We start from the raw sequence: 12,500 nt of genomic DNA, 5'->3' as shown, positions 1-12,500 counted from the left end.
CCACCTGGTGACATGCTACAGTGGAAAAAGCATGCCCCAGGTGGACTATATTTTGATAAGAAGAGAACATATGAAAATGGTGAAAGACAAAAAGGTTATACTGACAGATTATGTGGCAGAACAACAAAGTACTAACAGCTAAAAAAAAATCGCAGCCTGAGAAACCAGGAAAGATGATGATGCTGAGGAAGAAATTGCATTGGTGGTTATGTAAATGGAGGTGGGGAGGAGAGAAAGAGTTCTGCCAAAAAGTAAAGGAAAGCTTTCATACTTTGCCAAGAACAATGAAGTCAGTGGAGGGAGAATGGAGGAAGTTTAAAGAATGTTTCATCAAAGCAGCAGAGGTAACGTGGCAGAATAAGTGGTAAGATGGGGTGCTTTCAGAGAGAACAAGCTGGTGGTGCAAGTCTGATGTAAAAGAGAAGTTAAAAAGAAAGAATGAATAATTCAGAGAGTTTGAGGAAGCAGCTCATGATCATGAGAATCAAAAATGCAAACAAAAATTGAGGCTAAAAAGGCAGTTGGCTAAGGTAAGAATGGTGGCAAAAGAGGAATGATACTGAAAGCTGGAGGAAGATGGTAGCAGGAAATTGGTTTGGGGGCTGGCCAAATAGAGAAACAATGAAGCACAAAGTATGAAGAATTCTTTATGTGAGAAGAATGGGAATCATGTGGTGAGTAACTCTATGGAGATGGTAGAGGTATGGAAAACATATTTTCATAGGCTGTTAAATGAGACGTGAAAGCTGCAAATGCAAGCACCAACAAGTATGTGGAAGTCTCAAAAGATACTGATCTCTACAGAGGAAGCAGAAGCAGCACTGGATAAGAGAAAGATTGGTAAAGCAATTGGTGAACATAAAAATTGTTGATATGATCAAGGCCACTGGAGATACTGCAGTAACATGGCTTCACAGATATGTGATTTATTAGAGCAAGGTAGGATACCAGATGACTGAAGAATGGGATTGATTGTGCCTTTTTGGAAGGATAAGGATGATGCAGATTATCCAAACACCTATTGGGGCATCATCCTGTTAAGTCAGGTTCTCAAAGCCCTTGAGAGAATTTTGGAAGCAAGACTGAGATGCAAGGTATAGGAAATTATAGAAGAGGAGCAACATGGCTTTAAGAAGGGAAGGAGTACTATAAATATAATATTTGTAATGAGACAGAAATTTGAAAGAATGATAAATGTAGGTTTTAACTGCTACGCACTACTCACTAATCCTGAGAAAAACACAAAGAACACTGAAGTTATGCAAGTAGGGAAGGTGGAAGAAAAGAGGTTGACTGATGTTTTAGGAGAAAACTGAATCAGAAGAAAGAATGTGTACTTGGGAAGTACATTTAGTGCCTTCAGAGAAAGAACTGGAAAAGTGAAAACAAGAAACTAATGTGAAAAAGGTGACAGAAGTACTGTGGGATGGGCAACTAAGTAACTAACTGAAAGGAACAGTGTTTGCTGCATGGTTGTCCCACCTGCTGTATGGTTTGGAAATGGTGGGTCTTACAGAGATGGAAGAAAAGGAAATAAGTAGTAGACAATAATATACTGAGGAAAATGGCTAGCATGCAGAGGGTAGACAGAGTGTACAGGGAAGAAAGCAGAAGGATGATTAACTTGGGACTCTCAGTGACCGATAAGCTGGCACGTTTGAGGTGAGCTTGACATGTGATAAGAATGGGAGAAAGACGACAAGCAAAGAAAACATGGGAGGAAGCGAACAGCAAGAAAGGAAGACTGAGAATATGTTGGAAAGACTTTGTCAAGAGAAAAGGCCTGGACCTCCAAGCCTACAAACCTGTACCATGGACTGCAAGGAATGGCAAGAAGCGTGGGCACTTCTGACCCTGTGTAAACAGGAAAAGAAGTCAAGAAATGACGGGAAGATACCAAAAACAAGTGGGGAAAAAGTATCAGAGACAATAAGAAACCAATTACACAGAAATTAAGTTGTTTTATGGAAAGACCAGTAGTCTCTCTATAGTTGAAGTTGTAAACAGTGTTCCAATTTAAGGTTGATTTTCAATAGTTTCCTAACCTTAGCTGAACCAGTAATTTCAAAATGGGATTTCTAGCAACTACTGAAGCTAACCCCCTTCCCAGAACTACAACCAATGTGCATGAATAATCTTAAAGCAAATCTTCTAAGTCATATATGAAATAAAAATGATACTTTGAAAATTTGTAAATTATGTGAGACCTAGGAGAGAGACAGACAGACAGAGAGAGACTGGCTTAAAAGCAACCTGTAAATTTCAGAGGCAAACAACAATGGAGACGATATATATAGCATTTGAAACCCTGTTGAAAGTTCCATATTCTAAGAGTTTACAAATCATTTAGATTTCCAAATAGTACAATAAGATAGCACACTTATTATAGCCACCTCTTTGCTGAACAATACTCTGCATGCACATTAAACACTCAATTGATGCTGTATGTACTTGACATCATAACGTGTGTTAGAATTCTATTCATCTGGAGGATGTTCTCTAGCAAACTGCAGCAGAAACAGATGCACCTTTTGGCAGTAGCAATAGGTGCTATTTGCATTTATATTAATTATTATTATTATTAAATTAAATAGTACTATAACCATGTATTAAACCCACACAAGCTTTTAACATCATGTTTTATCATATGCTTTGTCACAAGTTGTCATCCCTCATGAAGCACTACAAATTCATTTCACTCCCCCTTCAGTATGGTAAGGTCTTGAAGGTGAATTGAAGTGCTTTTTAAGTAGGTCCCTACAACACAAAATATTATTTAGGATCTAGAACTTAGAACATACTAGCAGACTACAGATCTTATGCAAACTCTTACACAGTAACTTTACTCACGTGCATAGTCCCATTGTTATATTATATCACATGCACTTCTCATTTCCAAATAATTCACACACCACTTTTCATGTGCCTGTTCTTATACCCCGTATCTGTCCATAGACACTTAGGGTATGTCTATACTGCCCACTGGATTGCCGGGCAGCGATCAATCCAGCAGGGGTCGATTTATTGCATCTAATCTAGACGCAATAAATCGACCCCCAAGCGCTCCCCCATCGACTCCCGTACTCCACCACCTGCTCCCCTGTCAACTCCGCCTACACCTCTCGCAGCGGAGTACGGGAGTGAAGACACTGCGGTGAGTAGGTCTAAGTACATCAACTTCATGTAGCTGAAGTTGTGTAACTTAGATCAATCACCCCCTCCTTTTTGAGGAGCAGCAGAAAACTTTGAATTTGGGTCCAATGAGAGAGACATAAAAGATAAATGACTGCATAACTGTACCTACATGAGCAGCCACATTGACCTCGATAGAATACTTGTGTGAATAAAATTACACACATACATGTGTGCAAGACTAAGCCCATAATCATTACAAATACATACAAAATATTTGAAAGTTGTTTATATTTCACTAATTTGGTGAACGTGAATTCAGGGTTCTGCATTTCTCCTGAAAACGTTTTTGTTTGTTTTGGTTGGTTGTTTTTTTTTTTTTTTTTTTGAGAGAGAGTGAGCAAGAGACTGTGTGTGATGTTCATCATGCTTGACCCACTGATATAGAGTATTTTAATCACATAATAAAGTCACATGAACATTATGCTTCATGTTTGAAGAATATGGTTTTGTGTCAAACAGTGTACTATTTTCATAGACATTTCCCTTACAAAAAATTGACAATCAATTCTATACATTAATGAACGCAAAGTTTGTTTGGCACTATAATTCTTTATTAGTCATCGTTCAGTGAGTTTCACTGTAACACACTGGACAAAATGTCTCGTGTGCGGCAACACTTCCAATTATTGTCAATGATAACAACCCAAGAGAGAAAGGGGGTTGAGATGATTCATAGTAGTATTCCTTTCTTTGCAGCATTAGCAGGATCCTGCTGTGAGGAAGCTTATAGCAATGTTCCATCCCAATAGATTTATAATAGAAACTTAATTCCTTCACAAATTAAACTGAGCTCACCAAATGAGATGTTATTCTTCAATATTTTTTTTACTCCAGTTCAGTGGAGCAATCTAATTGTTTGCAAAAGGAAACATCTCAGGAGGCAAGATTCCAAAGAATAACGAAAGCTGTATTAACTAGAACAATTAATCTTAATTGTATTAATACTATTGGCTGTAACTGTGATTTCCTCTCCTTGGACATGAGTCTTTGGCTCCATTCACAGCATCGCTCTACATGCTAGGCAATTTTCTAGTAGTAGCCAAAAGTTAATAGGGTGGGAGAAAACAAACAAAACAAACAAAAACAACTTGTGCAGTTTTAAAGAGACCACTGATTATCAATTAGGGGTCAGTAAATTAGGATCAGTGTCCATCCTCTGAATTAACAATGACTTGAGAGAGTACTTTACATAGCAGTTCAAGATGGAGAATGATGACTACAACTGCCACAAGGATCAGAGTTAAGTCCAATTTATATATATCATTTTGCTGCCATGAAAAAAGCAACCTGTGGCAAGTTGAAGCAGGCAAACAGAGGAGGATAGATGAGGAAGTTTCTAAGTTTGTTCAAAAGAGTCAGGCAATACAAGACAGCATGAATGGGTTACAGTAGAAACAGACCAAACGTTTCCAATTTGGAAACCTATAATTAGGCACATAACTCTATATTTTGGTACCCAAGGGCTAAGGAGAGGTGCAGAGTCACACCACCTCTGAAACCTAAACATGGGCACCTAAATTTATCAGCCTGTGTTTATTCTGTCGAACTTCATCCATGCATCTTGGGGGTTTTATAATGAATTAAAATAAATCTCACAGTTATACTGTGAAAACATTAAAAAACTAAGGGCTTGTCTACCTGAGGTAGCCCACCTTGAATTAGAGTAGTGGTTTTCAACATGTGGTCCATGGATCCCTGGGGGTCCACAGATTCTGTCTAAGTGGTCTGTGAAAGGTCGTCGTTACCATAGAACAGTGGTTTTCAGCCTGTGATCTGTGGATGCCTGGGGGTCTGCAGACCACGTCTAAGATTTCCAAAGAGATCCGCACCTCCATTCGAAATTGTTTAGGGGTCCACAAATGAAAAAAGGTTGAAAACTTCCTGAATGAGAATGACCACACTCAAACTAAAACAGACAGACTTGGTTAGCAGCACAGAGTGATTCAGTTAGCAGCTGATGATTTGTTATTAACTCTAACTGCTGCATAACTGGAGCCTCAAGCATCCCCACCCAACCTCTTGCATCCTTCCCTGAATGGGCCAGATAGTTTGAACTTAAAACACCATGTAGCTTCAGCTAGAAACTTGTATGTGTGTGTGCACGGGAGTCAGGTTAGGGGCAAAACTCAAATTATAGCTTGAGCTAACAATGCAGTGAGGACAAGCTCTTAAGTGTCATATAAGTATCCCCATTTTACAGATGGGGACATAAATGTACAGAGAAAACTTTAAAAAGACTTGCCTAAAGTTAGAGGGACAAGATGAGTGAGATATCTTTGACTGGACCAACTTTTGTTGGTGAGAAAGACAAGCTTTACAGCTACAGCTCTTCTTCATGTCTGGGAAAGGTACTAAGAGTGTCATAGCTAAATAGACTAAAGCAAAAGAAATATGGAATTATTTTCTCCTACTGAAGAGTAAATCAAAAGTGTGTAGGTGATGCAGAACACTATATATGTATACATATGAAAAAAGTCCTGGTATGAACAATTCTATATTTTTAATTGCATCTAAACCTTAATGCTTACAATATGCCAATGCATTTATTATTGCAGTCCTGATCCTTGAACTTGATATGCAAAAGATCTTGTGACCTCTGTGTTAAGTGAACATGTCCTAAACCGTTGTCTCTGAAACCTGGATTCCTGACATTATAAATCAATGTAATTAAGCTTCAATCCAAAATGCACTGAAGAAGAATTAAGCTACATAAAGCTTTAGATCAGTGCATTTAGGATCCAATCTTGAAAGACTAATACATAATGTACTTTTTTGGCACTGTTCCTAAGTACAAAAGAAAACATTCCTCTCTATTCATACCATTTTCTGAAAGCCCAGGTGTTTGACCTGACAGTTTTTTAAGTTTCACCATTTAGGGTGTAACACATGAAAGAGTATTTTCAGTGGAGAGCCATCCACTCCGGAATTTGTACTCCAGTTTTACCTGACAAGGGAGAGTGGTGCCCCTAGCAAGATCTCTGCCTTTGTCTCCAAACTGATGTCTGAAGGGGTTGGCTGGGGATTTAGTTTGCATTTACTAACATAAGTTGGTGGATGTATTATGGAGTTTTTATTAATTCTTTCTAAATGTATCTAGAGACTATGGACGGGTATAATTTGAACACGTAAAAGACAAATTATTAAATTATAAGTTTGCATACTTTGGGGTTTTTTTTAAATCTAATTCTACGGCTTTTGTTGGTAGTGGTTTTCTTCTCTCTGGATGAATTTTCCCTTGGTGTAGAGGACCCATGCATGATCTCCACACCACTTAAAATGCACAGCAGGGCTGTACCGAAAGGGCCACAGAGAACATGTCAGTCATTACATCCTCAGCTCACTGCAAGAGACTTCACAAGAACTCCCATAAATTGATGCAAAGGATTCTAATAGGATCAGAGCTATGTGATCTACAATTGCACAGATCTAGTAGGGCACAGGAACTGCCATACTGGATCAGACCAGTTGTCCATTATATTTGACTCTTGGTAAATTCGTGGCCTCAATGATTTCCTGTAGCAGTGAGTTACACAGTTTAATTCCGTGGTGTTTGGAAAAGTATTTACTCTTATTAGTTTGAATTTGCCATTTTTTAAACACCAGATCAGTAACTTCTGTTCTTCCTGTCTCATAATACAAGAACATAATTTTGTATACTTCTATATACCCCTCATATTTGTCTTTCATCCAAGGTAAATAATGCCTAATACCTCTGTTACACGTGGGTAGTATTTAGGGTGACCAGATGTCCCAATTTTATAGGGACAGTCCTGATATTCAGGGGTTTATCTTATATAGGTGCCTACTACCCCTAACCCTCACCCCAATTTTTCACAGTTGCTAGCTGGTCACCCTACTAGTATTCTATGTCCGCAGTCTGACACAGGAGCTGTCTCATACCTCAAGTTGTTAGGGTAGATTTCCCCTGCACAAAGCCACAATAACTTGAGCTCTATGCAGATAAAATTAAATTTCACTGTGTGCTCCTTGAAGTTATGTTTAAAATAGATCACTCTATGGTCCAATAGGCCTGTAGTTACCATACTGTTCAGCAGCATCAGTTTACAGGCCAGAGTACCACCAGGGAAAAGTAATAATCTTTATATTACCTCTAAACCTTACTGCTGACTAATATATGCTGGCTAGCATATATATTCATATATATATTAATAATATATATTATTTGCACCATACATTTTATATATATTATAGTATATGTATTAGAATGCATTAAATACACATATTATTGTAGTTAAATAGCCTAAATTGGCCTATTCCTTTTCTATAATCCTATACTAAATATCACATAACATCTTACATTACCTGAAGTAAGCTTTGGATTAAGTAGATAGAAAAGGTGTCAGGACCAGGATTTACGAGTATTTTATCATAGCAACAGGTAGGGAGTTATTCTCACAGGCCAGTACTGGAATATCCCAAAGGAAGAGGACAAGCTATATGATTGTTCTACCATGATACAAACCTAGAAGGTACCTTCACAGACCAATACCTGGAAAGCTAGTATTCAGAACAAAAATAAGGAAAGGAACAGAACAACAAATTAAGGAACTGGGACAAAAAGACGGCTTCCTGGAGACTAGTATCCTATAGAACCCTTTTCCTGAATTATATTATTATTGGATTGTAGCAATAAACGTGACTGACATTGATTATGTGGTCTCTTGAGTATATTTCATAACAAACCAAAGCATGGCTAAGCAACTGACTATACAATTTATTATCATCTAACATTATCTTGACAACTGAAAGATACTGCCTTGACTAGCTCCAAGTGTTTTCCCCACTCTCCCTTTCCAATGAAGACAGATTTTTTTTTTAATCCAGGTGCTCGTCTCTTGAAGGCATCGTGACATCGGTGAGATGCATGAGTCATATCTGCTGAGGAGAAGGAGATATATAGCTGGGTGTTGGCAGCATTGGAGTCTTCCAAAAGGTCTCACATACATGTTCAGAGATTCTGCTCTTCATCACACATGAACCAAATGGTTAGCTAGGTTCCAGATGCACAATCTTTATTACTGGTGATGCCAGAGCCAGAAAGAACAGCTTAACTATCGCATCCCAGAAGGAGTTTTTAGGACTGGTACTTAAAGGCTTTGTCTCTATTTGTGAGCTGACCAAATTTGATGCAGAAGTCACTGAGAGATAATCACAGATAAGAAACATCCAGATTCCAATTTTATAGTCATATTTTACTGTTTAACTGCACTTTAAACAGAAATACTTAAATATGTCTTTGCTAAAAATAAATTACACATATGTTATAAGTGGGGCAGGCTGCACTGCCTATTAAGATTGCCCAGCACTTCCCATTAAAAAACACTGTTTTCAGTTGCTTATAATTTATCAAACTGTAACTAATTCGACTGAGATTTTTCATGCCAGCTGTCTGCCTCAGATTGATTTTTTTTAAGTTTCAGACAAAACTGTTCAGCCATTTCCAAGAACAAGGCACGTTAAAAAAATTCTGGCTAACTTTTCTTCGGAAAACTAGTGCCCCCAGGCTTTGCAGCAGGGACTTGAAATTTGACAGGGGGTGACCTTTGTAACAGGGATGTGCCTTTTGCCATCCCAGTGAAAATCCAGTCAAATTTGGTCAAGTTCTAAGTCTCTGAAAAAAAATCACAATTTGCACATACTCAGTAGAGACTCCGATTTTACCAGCTAAAATCTCCAGAATCCATCCTCACTGAGCATGCTCATCCCTCTCACAGCTCTTAATGCTGACCAGACTCTGCATGCCATCCTCACAGAGTAACTGAGCATGCTCCATTCCCTCACATCTCCTATGCGTGAATGCACTGTGCATGTACCGTCTCCACAGAGCAACAGAACATGCTTCATTCAAAGGCAACAGGGGCAAAACTAGATTTTCCCTGTAATTGTCACTTCCAGCTGCTCCAGGACAGGGTGGGGCCAAGCACCGGAATGGACAGCAGGGAGCCTGTCTCTCATGTGCTCTCAATGATCCACCTGCTGGCACCCAGGCAGGCTGGAGGAGGAAGCCCCTTAATTCAAATGCTGAAGGGACAAAAGCTGGGCCATGGGGAAGGAATGGAGCAGATTAGGACAAAGTCTAGAAAGACCAAGAGAGTTGGAAGGGGGTAGAATGGGCCTGGGTACGGTGCAGACGGGGCAGGTAGGCTGGGACTGGCTGAGCAGTGAGACTGGAACTTGTTGGTCAAGGACACCTGGACTGGGGACACAGATCACATGAGGAGCTGGAGGATAGGAAGATTGCAAGTAGTGAACAAGAAGCCTGGAACTAGGAACCAGTGGGAGACGGAAGAAAAAGCTGACAAGGAATTGGGGTGCATACAGAGAACTGGGAGGAGTCCTGTGAGGGAGACTGGGAGTCAGTTGAGGGAGGGAGGAAGAGAGAAAGATAAGAGGAGTAGCTGAGAGGGGGGTACTAGGCTTGGCTGAGCAAGGAGACTGGAATTGGATGAGGGAATGGAATTGGATGAAACTGGGGCTGGAGTAGACTGGGATTCAAACATGAGCCCAGAGTGGAAGATTAGGACTGGCTAGGCAAGGACTGGGATCAGAAGTCTGAGGAACAGAGACTAGAAAAGCAAGGAGAATGGAACTGGGACAAGGAGCCAAGGGTGAGGAGGAGACAGGACTGGAACGGTTAGGAAATACCAGAATTAAGGTTGTTTATGTAATTTGCGCTCAGTGGTTTGAGCATTGGCCTGCTAAACCCAGGGTTGTGAGTTCAATCCTTGAGGGGGCCATTTAGGGATTTGGGGCAAAAATCTGCCTGGGGATTGGTCCTGCTTTGAGCAGAGGGTTGGACTAGATGACCTCCGGTCTCTTCCAACCCTGACATTCTATGATACAATCTTTAATTACATGATCACATACTATTTTTTCATAGGACCCCTGCTTCATCTAGTGCACAAGATGGACAGTGCTCAAGGAATCAATCAAGGCTGTGTAGTAAAGGAAACTTGTCAGTAGGATCCCTGCTTGGTTGCAGAAGTTAGAAGGTTACCCTATAAGTAACGCTACGTTTATGTCATGGAGGTCTTGGAAGTCACAGACCTCCAGAGACCTCCCCGACATTCTCTGCTTCAGCCCCAGGGGCTGCCGGACTCTGGAGCTGGCAGCCAGTGGGGCCCTGGCAGGGTTCCAGCGACAGGAGACAGCAGCCACAGGCAACAAGGTTCCAGTGACAGGTGACAGACTCCTGAAGGGCCCCTCCTCAGGGTTTCAGTGATGGGCGACAGCCTTGTGCAGGGACGGTGGAGAACATGGGAGGGGAAGGCGGATGCCTCGGGCGAGAGGCTGGGAGTGTCCCATTTTTTCTTTAGGAAATATGGTCACTCTGCAGCTCCCAACAACTATGAGGGGGATTGCAGGAAGAGAAAGGAAAGTCTCGTGGTTAAGGCACGGTTAATGTTGTTCTGGAGAACTAGATTCTATCCCTGCCTCGGCCACAGAGTTCTTATCTGGTGTTAGGCAAGTCACTTAAACCAAAGTTTTCACAGGTGGTCATAACTGTGTGTTCCTTAATTTCTGGGTGCCCAACTTGAGACTTCAATTTGAAGAAGTACTGCGCACTCACAGTTGCAACTGAATTCAGTGCAAGCTGTACTTTGAACATGGGAGTGCCATATAAAGCTAAGAACTCTGAAAAATCAGGTTTCAGCTTGCTCAGATTGTGCAGCCAAAATTAGTGTACATTTTTGACTTTAATCTCTCTGTATCTTAGCTCCCCAACTGTAAAATGAGAAAAGTATCACCTCCTCACTGCACAGAGATCATGTGAATATACTTAGCATCTGCATGCATCACAAACGCTATACTGATGAGCACTACAGAAAAGCCCCTGGGGAAATTAATAATTCTGTCTTTAGAGCAGGCTTTGAATAGTGTGGAGCAAATAAGGCCTAGGACAACACAATGAACACAAGGACAAAACAACACACTGATTAGCTGCTTATTAAGTGAGCACTGTTCATGCTGTGTACTGAATGATGCTAGGGTCTTGTGGAAAAAGCAGTATGTGATGACATAATTAAAGACCAGGAGGTTGCACAGGCAACTTTAATTCCTTATTTTTTGTGTGCCTGACTTTACAACCTTAATATTATTATTTTAATGTAAATTGTGTGTAATATATGTAGATTATTTATATATCACACATGCGCTATACACATTTACACATATATAAATAAAATACAGTTGGTATTTTATATATTTATATTCTACTGCTTAAGTGTTCAAAGCTCTAGACATTATACTCTCCTCAGTCTATAAAGTCTATTTCTATAACAAATGATTTCCAATGTATCCTTAATTCACCTTGTCAAACAGTACTGCTTTCCCAAGTGTGCCTCAGGGTCCTGCTGACGGATTGCTCTAATTGCAGTTGGTGCTGTAAAAAAGGCAGCCACTCCATGCTCTGCTAGCACACGGAAGTAAGCACCAGCATCTGGCGTTCCCACAGGCTTCCCCTATGGAGAGATTAATATAAAATGTCATAGGATAAAAATATTTCATAATTCCTTGACAGCTCACGACTTGAACACGTAGCAATAGCAATCAACACATCAACAACTGTATTTCAAAAACACTTTAGAAATACCTTTGTCAATATACAATGAGATTATTCATATGCTATACCATTAATATCACAAGCTGGAGTCATGTTTCAGAGTAAACTCAAAAGGTTCTGAGCTCAATCTCCAACTGTGCCCACTTAAGTGCTAGCTGCAGCTAGGAAAAGTTGGGGGAGGGATGTGTGTTAAAAGGAGAGCCACAAAAGAGCTGTTTCTACAATGGAGACAGAGGGAGTCAATTCTGCACCAACCCTGGTCCTGGAACAGTGTAGAACAGCTTCAGAGTCCCAATGGGCTGCATAGGCGGCATGTATTGGAGGCTGGGGGAGGCTAAGTGTCCCCAAACCTCTGCTAATGCTCCCCACTACAACCCCAGCCACGTTGAGGGGCTTGGGGCTCCTCTGGCCTGGCAGGCAAGAGCAGGGGGGTAGAGTGGAGGCAGGACTTTGGACGGAAGTGGCAGGGCTTGGGCAGAAGGGGTGGGGCAGAGGGCTAGCCTCCCCAAACTGGTGGTTCACATGATGGGCTGGTTCAGCACCCAGGTGTCCCTGGAGCACAGCAGCAGACACTCCAGCCACATTCCCTTTCTCCCAGTTTCACTGTCAGTGCAGAGGCACAGAAGGTGGTTATGATATTTTGGGGTTCACCCAGAACAGCAAGGAGTTCTGCAACTGCCTGCCCAGTAACTTTGGGATGTCTTAATGCTGTCCTGCTATG

General features: G+C 40.8%; 1 protein-coding gene across 1 annotated transcript in view; it reads right to left on the bottom strand.

The window, feature by feature from the left end:
* ACSS3 (acyl-CoA synthetase short chain family member 3) overlaps window positions 1–12,500 on the bottom strand; it is a 124,439-nt gene that overhangs the window by 56,482 nt on the left and 55,457 nt on the right. Inside the window, exon 8 of the mRNA XM_034772167.1 lies at window positions 11,527–11,678. Coding sequence (XP_034628058.1) covers window positions 11,527–11,678 — 152 coding nt within the window. The remainder of the gene's footprint in view (window positions 1–11,526; window positions 11,679–12,500) is intronic.

Source organism: Trachemys scripta, chromosome 1, assembly GCF_013100865.1.
Source record: "Trachemys scripta elegans isolate TJP31775 chromosome 1, CAS_Tse_1.0, whole genome shotgun sequence".
NCBI lineage: Eukaryota > Metazoa > Chordata > Testudines > Emydidae > Trachemys > Trachemys scripta.
This window is presented reverse-complemented; position numbering and strand designations above follow the sequence as displayed.